Source organism: Somniosus microcephalus, chromosome 10 (genome assembly GCF_052327205.1).
Source record: "Somniosus microcephalus isolate GS21.2 chromosome 10, FLI_Smic_1.0, whole genome shotgun sequence".
Taxonomy (NCBI): Eukaryota; Metazoa; Chordata; class Chondrichthyes; order Squaliformes; family Somniosidae; genus Somniosus; species Somniosus microcephalus.
In genome coordinates this window covers 79,363,332-79,381,748 of record NC_140996.1, presented here as the reverse complement: position 1 = coordinate 79,381,748, position 18,417 = coordinate 79,363,332, and the positions used below count along the sequence as shown (strand labels likewise).

Here is an 18,417-nt window from a genome sequence, read left to right as displayed (position 1 = left end):
TGCTGCTCAGTCGTATTCAGGAAGTTCATCCTCTGCCTGCATACCCTGTGTTGGGATATCGCCTCCGGCGCACTGCAGCCCTGTGGTGTCCCCTTTTCTCCTGTGGAGCATTAGATTGTTGAGGGGAAGGGTGCTGTTGTGGTTACTGTTGCTGCAACTGGTGTGGCTGCTGCTGCTGGTGGTGGGGTTCATCTTGGTCCGATTCTGAGGACCAAGGTGAGACAGTATAAGTGGCACCCATGCTGATGTACTAGATGGCAGGTAAAGTGGAGATCAGAGGGCCAATCCCTCAATGTTCTGATATTGAGTAGCAATGTGGTGAGAGTGGCTTCCGAGGTTTCAGAAATTATCTGCAAACTGCTGACACCTAAATCTGTGGACAAAAAATAGACAGCAAATCTTTCCATGAGGCAAGTAATGAGGTGTAATGTTGCAGTATTTATGTGTTTTTCCCAGCTCAAAAATGAATGGACTCGCCAGTTGCCACTGGGCCTCCACCTCCCCTTCACAGGCGAGGTTCCCAAGCTGTGTGAATCCTGTGCTCCTGCAGTAAAAGTCAAAAGCTGGTGTTAAAAACCATCTTAAGGGTCTCTCAACAAGCAGTTCATGAACTGAATGAGGTCGCCTACCTCTGCTGATCGGGTCTGTGTCGTGCCTTCAAAGCCGCCCGAGTTAAATGCGCGAGGCGGTGGGATGACGGTGGGTTCCCGACACACTCGCAATTTCCGGGATTTTTTACTGCTGACCCGTCTCGAAACACGCACGCTCGGCAATGGGAAAATTTCAGCCAATAAGCACCACAACTTTAATGTACACCTGTAGACAATGTGCATGTGCTGAGACATGCTTGGTTGTAATCAAGGATGTTGAAATGAAGGACTCCATTGTAAATAATCAAGTTTGTTCAGAGCTCAAAGAGTGCAGCATTCAACTTTCTTTAATCAAAAGTCAAGTGACATCACAGTCTCCATGTTCCATTACAAGTTTTAGCATTTGCTATTCATGCCTGGCTTCTAAGGTAATTTATAGATGACAATGAGTTTAAGAGGGCCTGGTGGTGTCAGATAGTGAAGAGATGGATGATGTAAATATGGTAGGTGTTGCAGAGATTGATGAAGTACATTTAGTTTCTGTTTTTCATTTAAAAAAAATCATCATTATGAATTAGACATGACTGACCTAGCAAGGGTTCAGTAGTTCAGATGGATCTAAACTAACCCATACCAATCAAACAAAATAGCAGAATATTGATTTGCTGAAGTTCCTGGTGCTCCTTAACCCTAAAGTTATAGTTGGTAAAGACAGTGCAAGTGAGCCACACAGACCAGGAAGGTCTCAGTTTTGATTCCCTTCCCTAAGTTAGTTTATCTTAGCCAGGGTAGCAATATTTGTGCTACAATTACCTTCAGCATCCCTGGGCCAGTGAGATGAAAAATCAGTCAAGCTTCCTGCTTCTTTGACTTCACAATCACTCTTGCTGGAAAATCTGGGTGCCTCAAAATAGATATTCAGTAGTTGACAATGTATCTTAGTTATCTATCTATCCAGAAAGACCCTTTCAGAACCCTACCTCCAAAATGGCATCTAATGTTTCTTAAATAAGTCCAGGGTTTTTGCCTTCACTGTTATACCTGGAAGTCCATTTCACAAGTTGATCACACTATACTTGGAGTGTAAATCAGACGTGAAGGGAGCCTTGTTCAGCTTTGCTCCAGTATCACTTTATGCCGTGAATCTAGATTCAACATAATCACAATCATGATGGAAAGTACATTGCATAACACTGCAGTTGTAGTGTCACAACACCCTCAGTGTAATGAAGAACCTCCTGATATCAGTTTAAATTAAATTTTTACTAGGTTACTGCGAGGATTGGAGCTGCAGGAGGAGCATCTTTCTTTCTTTCTTAGGCGGAACCGAGGATGACTTGCTTCCACACTAAAACTGAGTTCGCAGGTGACTGATGAGTCCAATGCGGGACCTACAGTCTCTGTCACAGGTGGGGCAAACGATGGTTGAAGGGGCGGGTGGGTGGGGTGCTTGGGTTGACGTGCGCTCCTTACGCTGCTTGCGCTTGGCTTCCGCTTGCTCCCGACGAAGAGACTCAAGGTGCTCAGTGCCTTCCCGGATGCTTCTCCACTTTTTGCGGTCTTGGGCCAGGGATTTCCAGGTGTCGGTGGGGATGTTGCACTTTTTCACAAAGGCTTTGAGGGTGTCCTTGAAGCATTTCCTCTGCTCACCTGGGGTTCTCTTGCCGTGTCAGAGCTCCGAGTAAAGCACTTGTTTTGGGAATCTCGTATCGGGCATGCGGACGATGTGGCCCGTCCATTGGAGCTGATCGAGCGTGGCCAAAGCTTCGATGATGGGGATGTTGGCCTGAGTGAGAACACTGACTTTGGTGCACCTATCCTGCCAATGGATTTGCACGATCTTGCGGAGGTAGCATTGGTGGTACCTCTCCAGTGCTTTGAGGTGCCTGCTGTACATGGTCCATATCTCTGAAGCATACAGGCGGGCGAGTATCACTACTGCTCTGTAGACCAGGAGCTTGGTGCTGGGTTTGAGTTCCTGGTCTTCAAACAATCTCTTCCGAAGGCTGCACTGGCACACTGAAGGCGGTGTTGGACTTCGTCATCGACATCTGCCCTTGTTTACAGTATGCTCCTGAGGTATGGAAAGTGGTCTACGTTGTCCAAGGCCTCGTCATGGATTTTGATAATCGGGGGGCAGTACTGTGTGGCGGGGGCAGGTTGGTAGAGGACTTTTGTCTTACGGATGTTTAGTGTAAGGCCCATGCCCTCGTATGCTTCGGTGAAGGTGCTGACGATCGTTTGGAGTTTAACCTCAGAGTGTGCGCAGACGCAAGCGTCGTCTGCATACTGTAATTTGATGACAGAGGATGGGACGACCTTGGAGCTGGACTAGAGGTGACGGAGGTTGAACAGTTTCCCGTTTGTTCTGTAGATTAGCTCCACTGCAGCGGGGAGCTTACTGAGGTTGAGATGGAGCATTGCAGCCAGGAAGATTGAGAAGAGCGTTGGTGCGATGACACAGCCATGCTTGACCCCATTCCGTACGTGAATTGGGTCTTTGGTGGATCCGTTGGTCAAGATCACGGCTTGTATGTCGTTGTGAAGCAGGAGGAGCATGGCGCACAGCACACAGCCTCTTCAGAGGAGGAGGAGTAGGTGGAAGATGAAGATGAGGAGGAGGAGGAGGAGGAATCTGAGGTGGAGATGGCACCAGCAGCGGCGCACATTGCTGCCCGGAATGGCCTCATCATGGCCAGATTTACTTAACTTGCTCCATCATACATACGGCTGCCACATGCTGGACTAAGACACCCCCCCACCCTGCCACCCAACAACACCATAAAGCATCCCTACAATGACCAGCCATTCCTCTCAACCAAACCCCCATTGCTCGAGGTTAAGTAATGTCTCACCATTCACTCCAAGTGACAAGGCCACTTCACAGGTAGCAGGCAAAATGGACAAGACGGGAAAGTGGTGCAAAGAAATAAATTTATCTGTGTCATAAATATAACTGAAACTTATCACTAACATTTGTTCATACACCCATGTGGATAACCTTGTGCATCTAGGATTATATCTTTTTTCTTTCCGAGTGCTTCTACGAGGTGCAACCCCTGTGGCTTCAGCAGAGGTAGAGGCAGGCTGCTCACTTTCCTGCTGTGACTGCTTAAACACTTTTGGCGGATGTCATCTGGGTTTTGGAGCCTGTAATGGACCCGCCAAAGGCTGCTCCTCCTGCAACTGTGCAGGGGAAGATTTGGCCATCGGGATCCAAGGCAGCATATGGGGCTCTGACTGAAGGGAGGCAATGGGGGAGAAATGGGAGTGCTTTGAGAATAGCCCCCACTTGCATGTCCCCTCTCATCATCATCCCGCTCATGGGCCACTCATAGTTCCCTGCTTTCAAGGAGCTGGAGAGCACCTTGCTGCACATCAGTGGGGCGATGAACGCCCAAGTTTACGTTTATATCCCTCCTAGAGAGGAGGTCTATGAGCGTCCGCCATCTGTTGTCCACAGCTAGCATGTGCTCATGTGACTGGTGCATTTGCTGCTCCATGCAGGTGGCCATCCTTTCCATGGAAGAGCACATCGTCGCCATCACCTGCAAGATGGTGATGCTCCATTTTCTGCACAGCTGCACACATCGCGGCTGCAAAAGCTGGCAGAGCTTCAAGCAATTGTTGCTGCCCCTCCAAGATCACTCTCTTTCTCGATGGCCCCTGAGGCGCAGCATTTGCATGCAGCTGAGCAGAGTTTGGAGTGCCCTGCGCCCTCCGGCGAGGAGTCTCCACTGTTGTCCCTGTCAACACCATCTGCTCTTGCTCACTTGTGAATTGTGAGACACCAGGTGACAACACTACTCTATCTCACACAGGACCCACCGAGGTGTGCATAACTGCGCTGGTGCTGGGTGTACTTGGGTCTGCTGACGGTGCACCCTCAGAGGCTGGAGCTTCCTCTGAGGAGTCGCCTTCCTCTGGGTGGACCTGCAAGGTAGTTGGTGTGAGGAATGATATGCAGGAGTAGGCTTGAGAAGGCAGAGTGATAGGGTTTTGGTGACAGACACATCAGGATGAAGGTGCGTGTGGCATTGCACTCACCTTTCCTGACCTCATGAGACCATTGAATCTCTTCCTGCACTGGATCCACGTCCTCCTCACCACATCCCTGCTGCTGACCTCCTCTTATCTCCAGCCAGGTCCTTTTGGTGTCTTTGGGAGGTCTCTTGCTGCAGGGAACAGGACCCCCCCACATGCTCTCACTGCCTGCACCAGAGTATGCAGGGATGCAACAGAAAATCGGGGTGCAGCCCTCTGCCTTTCAGTATCCATCATTGATAGTTTGGAACAGTATTCAGACCTTTCCATTTCACCCACCACACTCCTCTAGCAACCTTCAAATGAATTGAGTGTAAGACTGCTTTAAATATCGGTGCTATGCACTGAGCAGAATATCACGTTCCCGACCCACTATGCGGCCCACACGCACCTGACCCGACTCCACGGTAAAAATTCTAGCCACTATCTTTGATGGCAGTGATGATTTTATTATTATACTATTAAAGTAGCATTTACTTTGATAATGTAGATGCCACTTAAGCAGAAAGGTTGGCAGTTCTAAGTATAATCAATCTACTTTGGGTTTACTGATCTTGATCCAGACGATTCATCACTTTTAACTGTATTTACATATACTCTTGCTGCGGGGAATTATATAGTTATCTTCAGTTGAGCAGCTGAACAGTGAAAACAAAACAAGTTGAAAGCATAAACAATTTAAGTACATTTCGGTTAAGGCAAAATGCTGAAACATTGTTCAACGTTCTGTCTTACTACAGGTGACCTATGATTTAACAGGAGCAATTGAAAAGAACAAAGATTCACTTTCCCAAAACCTCATTTTTGTTATGAAAGGTATGTGTTTATATTTTTATAAACCAAAAGCATATTATAAGCACGAAATTTATGGCATCTTTATTATATTAAGCTAGATTTTTGTTACGTCTCTCGTATATTTTCAATATCATGAATAAAATGACATTTAGCAAAACGTGTAGTTTTCACTGTGCAGTTATGACGGTCTTTGCAATGTTTTCATTGAGCTGGTGTAAATACTGCTCCCAGCATGCTTTGTGTTCTTCATGTTAAGTTCAAAATGGCTGCCATATTCAAAGCCTTAACAAAAAAAATTCTATAATTTTTCATGAATTTATGTGTGAGTAATAATATTAAGAACATCAAGCACAAATCAATGTATGGCTTATTTTTAATTTTTACATTGTATAAACCTTGCTTCTAATTGCTTCTAAAAACGTATCAAATAACTTTTATTACACTCCAGCCTTTCCTGGGAAAAGATGGCTGCAGAAGCAATGGCTCCAATTTTATTATGTATTGTTTCTAGAGATGTGGGCAACAGTGGCAAGGCCATATTTATTGCCTGGTTTCTAATTACTCGAGAAGGTGGTGATGGGTCTTATTCTTAAACTGCTGTCCATTAAATAACATGGATAGAAGCAGGATTGCTCATACAGGTACAGAGGTTTGAAATTGGTTATGGCCTGTTTTTGAGAGCATAACCAACGGCCGTAGACAGCGCCCAAACCGGGAGACTCGAGGCTTGCCCTAAGTTAGGCCTGGGACCTCATTTCAATCATTTGAGTGAACTCCCGCTGCCTGTCGCGCCTCAAAAGGCAGCTAGCCCATTTCAAGAGGATCAATTTTGGGTTGCTTGCCTCACCGACAGCGGTCCTTGTGTGATTCCTAGGGGGTGGAGGACAATGGGAGGGGTGTCGATCACAGGCTGGCCAAAGCCCTCAGGAGTGCAATGGAGTCGGGAGGAGCACTCCTGTTCCTACTGGCTCCACATTACTTTTTTTTTAAATTACTTCATTTTTTGTTAGCTGCTGCTGCTTAACTGCAGCATCCACTGAAAAATCCTGAGCAGAACAGGCCCGATGCCTGCTCCACTCAACACTGTCCAGTTTAAAACAGGTGTCCTGAAACAAGTGTCCCTCATTTATATATACAAGGAGCCTAATGTCTTTTAGACAATCGCCAAGGGCTCCTGAAAAACTGTCCTACCCAAATTAGAGTCGAATGTTCTGTAGGTGCTCTTGGGGCATGGGAAATAGCACCATGAAATTGATGCTGTTTTGCCCCATTCTGCACCTGAAAAATAGTGCACCAGGATCCAAATTCACCCCAGTATATTTTTTTAGAGTTTGATGTCTGGTTTTCAGATATGAAAATTGGCAGCTTAAAACCTGACTGGTTGCAAATTGGATGGGCTCCCTTTCTATGTACAAGAGCTGTTTAAATACTCATGGCTTGGGACTTTATGCATTGGGCAATTTGGAAAACTTTCTTTTCATGTTGGTAAAAGTTATAATATCTTTGGCAAGTAACAGTTTATAAGATAAGCGTGTAAGATACTGAATGCGTCAGAGAAAGTAAACCCAAAACTCTGTCTTCAGATATACCAGGGCAAAAGAGTTCAGGATTGAGAAGGGAAAATTTAGGAGATGCTTCTCTACGCAGAGAGCGATCAATAGCTGGGACAGGTTGTCTGGATGACTGGTTAAAATTGGAACATTGGACTCGTTCAAGAACCAGCTGGATACTGTAATGGGGAGATAGTAGGGTTGATCTTGTGCATGAATGAGATGAAATAGGCTGAAGGGTCTTCTTCATCCAAACCTACCTTGTGATCTTAATTTTCTAAACAGCTTAGTGCCTTGAATCAAACTTCCTGGCCTGGATATTTGCTGGGGCTGGGGGGGAGCGGAGTTTCGGATCGGAAACCCGGAAGTCTGGGTTTCCCTTCATGCTCTCGTGTTTTAACTCCACATATTCTGTCGTATGGCAATGACAGGTTTCCCGCCTAGAAGTCGAGACTGCAGGAGCAGGTAGGTCCAATCCATGACCCCGGGGGCGGGGGGAAATCCAATCCTGGGCGGGGAGGGGTCCGATCCCCAACCACAGGGGGAGTGTCCAATACTGGGGGGGCATCCGATTCCGGTGGGGGTCCGGTCCCCGACTAGGGGGAGGAGGTCTGATCCTGGGGGACGGTGCGATCCCTGACTCTGGGGAATCATTGCATGGGGGGGTCTGATGGGGAAGCTTGTGGGGGCCAGGGGAAAGCTCTCCTGCCCCACAAACATTGCTGTAAAGGCACTTATCTTCTCCCCGAAGCTGGCCTCGCCTTTCTTCAACTGCTGGGTTTGCCGAGGCCTGGAAATCTCGGCCACCCACTGTAAAACCTGCAAAGCAGGTAAAATCAGAGACTGCCTGCCTCATTAACATATTTAACATGCCAATCTGTCACCCTTGTCCCAGTCAGAGGGTTTGGAACCGGCTTCCTGACACGCTCGGAATTTGACCCGATTTAACTCCCCACCCAATCCCACGCGCTCACCTATATTAAAATTTCTCTTCCCTTCTGTCTTTTTACCTATCTCACTCTCTCTCTCTCTTTCTCTCTCTCATATTAGAATCACACGAACATGCCATTCAGACCATCAGGTCTGCACCAGTGTTTATCTCCACATGAGCCACTGCGTCTAATCCCATTCTCCTGCTTCTACCCATACACTTTAATATTCCTCTTACTGGTGTGATAAATTATGTTATTCTCAGACTGGAACTGAGACAACACTAGAGGGAGCTTCACTCTGCATCTAATCATGCTATACCTGACCTGAAAGTGCTCAATACTGACACTATGGGGGGAATTTTAACCTTAAAAAAAAGAGTGGATTTGTAGCATGGAGGGAGTTAAATTGTTAAAAATGGGATTCCTGACCGGAACCCGCTTCCAACCTGCCCACTGTTGTACTGGAGACGGACGGGAAGCAGGATGGGGGTGGCCAGCTAGCCCGCTCCCAGGAGGCGGGATGCCAATTGAAATATTATAATGAGGCTGCAAGCCTCTTTTCTAACTTCCATTTTGTTTTTAACTGCATGTGGACAGCTTTTACACAATTCATAAAACCCGGTAGTTACAGCAAGGCAGGGACTGCTGCAGCCAGCCCCGATCTTCTCTCCCCACCCCACCGATCCTCCATTGTCCAGCCACGATCTTCTCTCCCCACCCCCCAATCATCCGGAGGCCAACCCCAAAACTCCGGTGGCCGGCTACGATCTTCCCTTCACCCACCCCGATCAGCTAGCCCCGATCCTCTCTCCCTCCCACCCCCGCTGCCGATTGTCTGCCCAACGCCCCCCTCCCCCCCCCCACCCAATCCTTTTAACAGCTTGGCCCGACACTCCATTGTCTGCCTGACCTGCCCCCACCTCCACGATTCTTTTGGCCCGGCCCCTACGCGAACACTCCCTCCCTCCTCTGTGCGGCCTAGTGCTGCAGGCTTACCCGCCTGCAGCCAGCCAGCCTCTCAATCTGGCTGGCTGAGGGCCGGAAATCAATGTCTCTCATCCAAATTAAGCCCTGCTGTTAAAGTCCTCCCGGGTTTCCCGACCGGACTGGAGCCGCCCCCCCGCCCCCGGCTCCCACCGCCCCCCAACCCGCCCTCCTCCTTAAAAATCCAGCCCCATGGCTCTGATTTTCACTGCCCCGCCTGGCAGAATCTTGTTGGGCGGAAATTAAAATGAGGCCAGTCCTAGTACCATTCTGTCATGTCCCGATCTTAATCTGCTCTTTTGAGCAAGCGAGTGGAACACCCTCAGGAAGGCAGCGGGATCCTGCTTTAAATTCTCAAATTGGGTCCGATGATGTAATCGTTTTGCATTAAAATTGGAACATTTTCAGGGGCAGATTGAATGAGCAATATAATATCACTGCATTACCATTTGCATCATTGCACTCTCCTATGTGGACAAATCAGAAAATGCACATTTTGCAGTGTACATTCAAAATGATGCACAGTGCTCTTCATGCCTTGAGATCCAATTCCCCTCTTTTGTCTGATCACTTGTGTCCCTCATGCCTCCGATAGCTCTCAGGCCTGTGAAGCCCTAAGCTTTTCATGCATAGTTCCCTTCTCATCCAACTCATCTGTCTCCAAATCTTCTTTGGACTCCACCTGCCAAATGCTCAGTGTGCATGACAGTCACTTAATGCATGAGTCTCAGATCAAAGGATGACAAGGGTAGCTTTGTACTGAGTACTGTTACTTCTATCTCTCCAGAACTTTAGAATTCTTCCAGGTTTTTTACTGCTTATCTAGCAGTGAGCATTTTGTGTTGCCTTCCTTTCTGTTTTTTACACTGAGTCACATTTTCTGTCAAGTCTCTTATTACAGCACTGTCATTCTGTAGCTATCAGACTGGAATCTGCTTCGATTCCATAGTGGTTGGTTATACTGTCAGCTCCACACTGGTCTTTGGCCAGGCAAAGCAGAACATGCATGACTGCATTCGCTTCACTTTTCATTCAGTTAGTTTGCTCTTTTTTAACACGAGAAAAGTGTTTAAAATGTATGAAAAGTTCCCAGGCAGTCCCTTCCTAAACTCACTTTGTACTGGTTGCAGTTATAGTGAAATCCTGAGCAGTGGGACACTACCTGCTTGAAATGGTCCAAGGCGCTTCTCAGAATTTGATCTTGGTGACTTTGCTCCCAGGACATAATGGATCAGATGGAAATGCTCCTGGAGTGGAAGGGAGAATCGTTGGATGTCATGGATCCTGTATGAGCTAAAGACGTAGGAAAGAATAGGATGGAGAACTTGCAGGGTGAGCTTGAGGAGTTAGGTATTAGATTAAAGGACATAACCTCAGTGTAATTTTAGGATTACTGCCGGTGCCAGGTGCTGAGCCTAGAGAAACAACAAAACTTGAGCGGCAGTGTAGAAGGGAAGAATCCTAGGATATTGAAATGAGTTCTGATGCAAGGGATTTAAAAAAAAATTATTTTGTGAGATGTGGGCATAGCTGGCAAGGCCAGTATTTATTGACCATCCCTAGTTGCCCTTGAGAAGGTGGTGGTGAGCCGCTGCCTTGAACCGCTGCAGTCCGTGTGGTGAAGGTACTCCCACAATGCTGTTAGGGAGGGAGTTCCAGGATTTTGACCCAGCGATGATGAAGGATCGGTGATATACTTCCAAGTCAGGATGGTGTATGACTTGGAGGGGAACTTGGAAGGGGTGGTGTTCCCATGCGCCTGCTGCCCTTGCCCTTCTAGGTAGTAGAGGTCGCGGGTTTGGGATGTGCTTTCGAAGAAGCCTTGGCCAGTTGCTACAGTGCATCTTGTAGATGGTACACACTGCAGCCACAATACACCAGTGGTGGAGGGAGTGAATGTTTAAGGTGGTAGATGGGGTGCCAGTCAAGCGGGCTGCTTTGTCTTGGATGATGTCATTGGGTTCACCTGAATTGGACTGGTACCAATCTTTTTGCAGGGAGGGTATTTAATGAAGATGGGAGAATTTAAATTGGAAGTACTTCACAGATCAGTGCTAGGACCACTATTGTTTACACTGGCAATAAATGAGTTAGAAGTGGGGATAGTAATCAAGCTTTCAAAGTTCCTAATGGTACAAATTGTGTGGAAGAGGGGAATGCTGCAAATAAAATGGAACAAGTCAAGTTAAAGAGTTTCTCATTATTAACACCGAAGTTTAGCTCCTTAGCCACCTATTGTCCCAGTGCCTATTCCTTTCAACTTGCCTGACTAGACTTTGCTTTAAAAACCCCAAATTTTCAAGTAACTCTTTTATCAAATCCTATATGTGAAAAAATGGTCAAAATAAGTCTCAAAATGTAACAAGGCAAAAAAGGGAAGCTTATGTCAGATACCAAGATCTAATTACTGCAGGAAGTATAGAGGAGTATAGAAAGTGCAGGGGTGAAATTATAAAGTAAATTAGGAAAACAAAGAGAGGGCATGAAAAAATATTGGTAAGTAAAATCAAGGAAAACCCAAAGATGTTTTATAAATACATAAAGTGCAAGAGGATAACTCTTCTTCTTCTTAGGCAGTTCCTCGGAACCGAGGATGACTTGCTTTCACATTAAAAATTAGTTCGCAGGTGACTGATGAGTCCAACGCGGGACCTACAGTCTCTGTCACAGGTGGGGCTGACGGTGGTTGAAGGGGCGGGTGGGTGGGGTGCTTGGGTTGACGTGTGCTCCTTGCGCTGCCTGCGCTTGGCTTCCGCTTGCTCCCGGCGAAGAGACTCGAGGTGTTCAGCGCCTTCACGGATGCTTCTCCTCCACTTTTGTGCGGTCTTGAGCCAGGGATTACCAGGTGTCGGTGCGGATGTTACACTTTTTCAAGGAGGCTTTGAGGGTATCCTTGAAGCGTTTCCTCTGCTCACCTGGGGCTCTCTTGCCATGCCGGAGCTCCAAGTAGAGCGCTTGTTTTGGGAGTCTTGTATCAGGCATGCGGACAATGTGACCCGTCCATCGGAGCTGATTGAGCGTGGTCAAAGCTTCAATGCTGGGGATGTTGGCCTGAGCAAGAACACTGATGTTGGTGCGCCTGTCCTGCCAGTGGATTTGCAGGATCTTGTGGGGGCAGCATTGGTGGTACCTCTCCAGTGCTTTGAGGTGCTGGTGTACATGGTCCATGTCTCTGAGGCATACAGCAGGGCGGGTATCACTGCTGCTCTGTAGACCATGAGCTTAGTGCCGGGTTTGAGGTCCTGGTCTTCAAACGCTCTCTTCCTCAGGCGACCGAAGGCTGCACTGGCACACTGAAGGCGGTGTTGGACTTCGTCGTCGACATCTGCCCTTGTTGACAGTAGGCGCCCGAGGTATGGAAAGTGGTCCATGTTGTCCAAGGCCTTGTCGTGGATTTTGATAATCGGGGGGCAGTACTGTGTTGCGGGGGCAGGTTGGTAGAGGACCTTTGTCTTACGGATGTTTCGTGTAAGGCCCATGCTCTCGTACGCTTCGATGAAGGTGTTGACGATGGTTTGGAGTTCGACCTCCGAGCGAGCGCAGACGCAAGCGTCGTCTGCATACTGTAATTCAACGACAGAGGATGGGACGACCTTGGATTTGCACTGGAGGCGATGGAGGTTGAACAGTTTCCCGTTTGTTCTGTAAATTAGCTCCAATCTAGTGGGGAGCTTACTGAGGGTGAGATGGAGCATTGCAGCAAGGAAGATCGAGAAGAGCGTTGGAGCGATGACACAGCCTTGCTTGGCCCTGGTTCATACGTGAATTGGATCTGTGGTGGAACCGTTGGTCAGGATCACGGCTTGCATGTCATCGTGAAGCAGGTGGAGGATAGTGACAAACTTTTGAGGGCAGCCGAATTTGAGGAGGACACTCCATAATCCCTCATGGTTGACAGTGTCGCAGGCCTTTGTGAGATCAAAGAAGGCCATGTACAGTGGTTGGTGTTATCCCTGCATTTCTCTTGTAATTGACGTGCGGTGAAGAAAGAGTAGGGCCTATGAGAGACCAAAAAGGAAGTTTGTGTGTAGAGGCGGAAGACGTGGGTATGGTTCTTAATGAATGCTTTGCGTCTGTCTTCACAAAAGAGAGGGACAATGCAGACATTGTAGCTAGCGAGGAGGAGTATGAAATATTAGATGAAATAAACGTAGTGAGAGAGGAAGTAATAAGTGGTTTAGCATCTTTGAAAGTAGATAAATCGCCAGGCCCGGATGAAATGTATCCCAGGCTGTTAGGAGAAGCAAGGGAGGCTCTGACCATCATTTTTCAATCCTCTCTGGCTACAGGTGTGGTGCCGGAGGACTGGAGGACTACTTATGTTGTACCATTGTTTAAAAAGGGAGAAAGGGATAGACCGAGTAATTACAGGCCAGTCAGCCTAACCTCGGTTTTCCAGTCTAAAATACATCCATCGACCATTACCCTTTGCTTCCTGTCAATTTTGGATCCAACTTGCCACTTTCCCTTGGATCCCATGGGCTTTTACTTTTCTGACGAGTCTGCCATGTGGGACCTTGTCAAAAGCTTTGCTAAAATCCATCAAATGCACCCTCATCAACCCTCCTTGTTACCCCCTCAAAAAATTCAGTCAAGTTAGTCAGACGCGACCTTCCCTTAACAAATCCATGTTTGCTGTCATTGATTAATCCGTGCCTTTCTAATTAATACTATCCCTCAGAATTTTTTCCAACAATTTGCCCACCACGGAGAAATTGGAGCAGAGAAGGTTAAGGGAAGATTTGATAGAGGTGTTCAAATTCATGAAGGGTTTTGATAGAGTAAATAAGGAGAATCTGTTTCCAGTGGCAGAATGGTCAGTAATCAGAGGACAACGAGTTCAGGTAATTGGCAAAAGAACCAGAGGCAACATGAGAATTTTTTTTTACACAGCATCTTAAGATTATGTCAGTTTAATCAGCTTATTCATGGAAATCAGAGCTGACATCACCATTTCAAGGTGATCACTGACGTGGAACTGGAAATGCACCATATAAATGGCTTTAATTGTTTTAGAAGCATATTATTATTAATACTCTCTTTTCTTATTGAATTTACAGCCAGTGAAAATGTCGTTATTCACCAATTCTTTCAGGCAAAATTGACCCAAACTGGTTCTCTTATTCCTCCTCATCACTTGAGTCTTAGAGGGCCCAAAGCAATGCTGTTGTGTCAGAATATGTATTCTACTTCTCGAACCAAAGGAACAAAGACGTTTCTGGATCTCAACAGCAAGGTATTGGCAAGTCAGCATTTAATTAATTCATCTGTTCTTCTGCAATTTCATAGCAGGAGCTGAACTCTTGTTGCATGAACACGCAAATCAGCTTTACCATAAAAATACTGCTCATTTGCTGAATGTTAAATCTATGAACAAACTAAAGCTCAGATTTTTTTTGCACAACCCTGTGAATCTCTGGGCACCTTTTAGGTTCACAGTTGATTGGCTTAGTTGCTGAGATTTTGATCCCAACTTAATGGACAGAAATTCAACAGCAATGCGTCAGGATTCCCACAATATGTGTGGCCATTGGCCGTGGTTCCTTACTGGCAGCCTAAACTCTGAAAATAGCCCCATTGTGTCCAAAAAATTTTAGATTTGGTTCAGCATTTTACACATATCAATACAAAGGAATGGATGTACAGCATTACTTGTGAGTAATGGCCACTTGGCCAAAGTAATGGAACATGCCCCAGCAACTGTGGAATTGTACCCCAGCAAGGAGTCAAAGCCTTCAGGAAAAGAGGGGTGTGGAGAAAGTTGGCTGAGGAAAGTGCTGAGGAAGAAACCCTTTTTTTCACAACCAGGGGGTAATTTACACTGCCAGCCTCATCTCCTGCAGGCAAGTCGTGGACATCAGGACATTACTGGCATGTTGCTCATGATTCTCCAACTATTAAAATGAATGGGCAGGAAACTGTGGGCCTTATGCTCACAATTTCTCTGCATGCATAGCACCGTAACCTTATGCCAAACTCCGAAAACCAGTCCTCCTGTTTGTATCTAAGTAAAAATGTGAGCCCTACTAGCAGTGGCTTGCTCTATGAACATAGGCTTATACAGCTAAAATTCTAAGAGACATGTTGTGAAGCTCGAGGAACAGCACCTTATCTTTCGATTAGGCACTTTACAGCCTTCTGGACTCAACATCAATTTCAACAATTTCAGATCATAATCGCTGCTCCCATTTGTTTGGACAGCAGGTGCTGGTAATGGATCTGCTGTTGCCATTTGCACCTCCTCTAGACCCATTTTTCTTTACTTGTCCCATTACCACCCCCTTTTTCCTTGCACCATCATCCCTTTTGTCATTTAATCTCTCCTGCCTTCCACCCTATCACAGACCTTCCCTTTTGTTCTTTCCTCCCCTCCCCCCTTTCCCTGCCCTTACACTTGCTTAAAATCTGTTACATCTCTAACTTTTTCCAGTTCTGATGAAAGGTCATCGACCTGAAACGTTAACACTGTTTCTCTCTCCACAGATATAGCCTGACCTGCTGAGTATTTCCAGCATTTTCTGTTTTTATTTCAGATCTCCAGCAGCCGCAGTATTTTGCTTTTGTAGAAGACCTTAGTTAGCTGAATTGTCCATCAGACTAACTAACCCCTGTGCTTTACAATTGTATTGCTTTTCCTTTCTCTAAGTTCCTGAAAACGAAGAGAGCAACAACATTCCTCCAATGTCTGGAGCATGGTGGGCCTACAACCCTGGCTGCTCAGCTCAGGGTAAGTATTTAGGAGCAGCTAATAGAAATCTTGAATACCTGGTATAGTTGCCTTACTTCTAATCATTGTACGATGAAGGCCATGCATCTGAAATACACAATAAGTTTCATGAATACAGGAAGATTTCCCTTGACTGCATCAACTCATAATTAATGTAACTAACCAAGAATAGAATAAAATAATTGTCATTTCTAAACATACAGCTCAGGTTTCTGTGAGATTTTTCATTATGAACAGTGACCATGTAGTGTCTTGTTGAAAACATAGCAGCAGTGCAAATTAGCTTTCTTGCGAAGTCAAGTAATAAAAATGGAACTTCAGATTGCTATTTGTAAAGATCAATAATAAGATGTTTGCTCAAAAAGAACTCTTTTTAAGACCTAAAAGAGAAGGAATACTGAATCTTTACTGAACTTTTCACTCTAGAGTTCGATTAGTGATATAATGGGAAAGCTCCGGAATTCAACTCCTCACTTTGTACACTGCATCAAGCCCAACACGTCCAAGCAGGCAGACAAGTTTGACAACTTCTATGTATCAGCTCAACTGCAGTACATTGGTGTTTTGGAGATGGTTAAGATGATCCGCCATGGATACCCTGTGCGACTATCTTTCAGCGACTTCCTTGCAAGGTAGGTTATTTGTTAACTAGCTAAGGATTAGAAGTGCTTAACGTTCTGAAGCACAGCCATGCCTGAAACTTACAACTTCCTTTTGTTTCTATTTTCTACTTGCAGTACTGTGATGAAATAACTCTGTGTTCTGGCATTTGTATTGTCTGTTGTTGTTGTACTTGTTAATGTCTGGAATGTTCTACCGGTGTAACCACTAATGCTCCTCCCTAGCCCCGCCCCTCTGGATCCTCCGGATTGGTGTGAGTCTTACTTATAAGAGCTGGGTCTTACTCATAAGGGCTGGGTCGGTGATGAATGATGGTTGCCCTGTGTTAACTTGATGCCATGTTCTTATTAAAAGCCTTTAGTTTTAAGCTTTAACCTCATGGATTCAGGCAGTTATTTGGCACATCAATTTTATTAAGTAACAACTTTTGGAAGATGGATCGATTTTTGAAACCAGAGCGTCTGGATATCGATCCCCATTCGGCAGACGCGTCGAAGAAATTTACGCATTGGCTTCGATGTTTTGAACACTTCATCGCATCGGTCGATTCGACGGTTAACAAGTTGGGTCTTCTAACCAACTTGGTAAGTCATCAAACTTACTCGATAATTGAAGATATTACTACATATGAAGAGGCCCTCGCAGCCCTTAAGGCCCAGTACCTTAAGTCGGTTAACGAAGTATACGCCAGGTATCTTTTGTCTACTCACAGGCAATTACCCGAGGAATCTCTGGACGATTTCCTGCAGGACCTTAAGGCTTTGGCTAAGGATTGCAACTACAAGGCTGTCTGCCATATTGTATCAGGAAGAGGCCATCCGCGATTCTTTCATATCTGGCCTCCGATCTAATTATATTAGACAGAGACTTCTCAGGCATGACTCGTTAGTTTTAAAAACGGTCGTCGCTACTGCCCGATTGTTAGATGTAGCCCAGAAGAATTTAGAAGCATATGCATCAGCCCACGCGTCTTTCTCAGCCTCGTGTGTTCCGAGTATGGAGGCATCCATAACACCAATGGAGCCTCCACTTAATCCTATTGTTGTGGCTGTACCCCATGGGTCTAAGTGTTATTTTTGTGGCCAATCTAAACACCCCAGGCAACGGGGACATTTTAGTAAAGTGTGTAAGGGTAATCCTGTACTCGATGTCTTTTCTGCTGCCGCCTATCGTTTTACTCTAGCCTCGGTTACGGTTGACCGGACCATATTGTGTTCCTTGTCGAAATCTATGATGGACATCAAGATTAATGGTCGTCCTACTGGGTGTTTGATAGACTGTGGCAGTACTGAAAGTTTTATACACCCCAACCTTGTTAACTCCTGTTCATTGAAGGTGTATCCTACTCGAGGTGAAATCGTGATGGCGTCCAAGTCCCTTACTTCGGAGGTAACTGGATATTGTAAAGTCACATTGACCGTTAAGGATACGGAGTATAAGGATTTTAAACTCCTCATATTACCTCAGTTGTGTGTGAACTTAATTTTAGGCTTGGACTTCCAATGTCAGCATGAGAGCGTCACCCTTAAGTATGGTGGATATCAGCCTCCGCTCACAGTCTGCGGCCTTTCTACTTTAAAAATAAGTCCGCCTTCTTTGTTCGTGAACCTTGCTCCTAATTGTAGACCTATAGCGACTAAGAGTCAACGGTATAGTTCAGAAGATAAAACATTTATAAAAGAGGAATGAAAAGAAAAGACTTGTGGTCGATTATAGCCAGACTATAAACTTGTATACCCAATTGGACGCCTATCCTTTGCCTCGTATTTCTGAGATGGTGAACCAGATAGCTCAGTACCGCGTGTTCTCCACCACTGATTTAAAGTCTGCCTACCATCAACTCCCCATTAAAATAGAAGACCGACCTTATACGGCCTTCAAAGCTAATGGGCGCCTGCACCAATTCCTTAGGGTGCCCTTTGGAGTGAAGAATGGGGTATCCGTCTTCCAACGGGAGATGGATCGTATGGTGGATGAATACACGTTGGATGCAACATTCCCGTACCTGGACAATGTTACCATCTGTGGGCACGACCAACGGGAGCATGATCAAAATCTCGCGAAGTTCCTAGAGACGGCAAAGAGGTTAAACCTGACCTACAACGAAAACAAGTGTACCTTCAATACTACACGTTTGTGTATTCTTGGTTGCATTGTGGAGAATGGGGTAATCG

General features: G+C 46.0%; 1 protein-coding gene across 1 annotated transcript in view; it reads left to right on the top strand.

Annotated features, from left to right (window-relative positions):
• The window catches only part of LOC147111559 (unconventional myosin-XVI-like), a 254,585-nt gene that overhangs the window by 160,389 nt on the left and 75,779 nt on the right, over positions 1-18,417 (top strand). The window contains exons 7-10 of the mRNA XM_085999900.1: positions 5,375-5,450; positions 13,956-14,131; positions 15,542-15,622; positions 16,049-16,254. Of these exons, the coding sequence (XP_085856026.1) occupies positions 5,375-5,450; positions 13,956-14,131; positions 15,542-15,622; positions 16,049-16,254 (539 nt within the window). The remainder of the gene's footprint in view (positions 1-5,374; positions 5,451-13,955; positions 14,132-15,541; positions 15,623-16,048; positions 16,255-18,417) is intronic.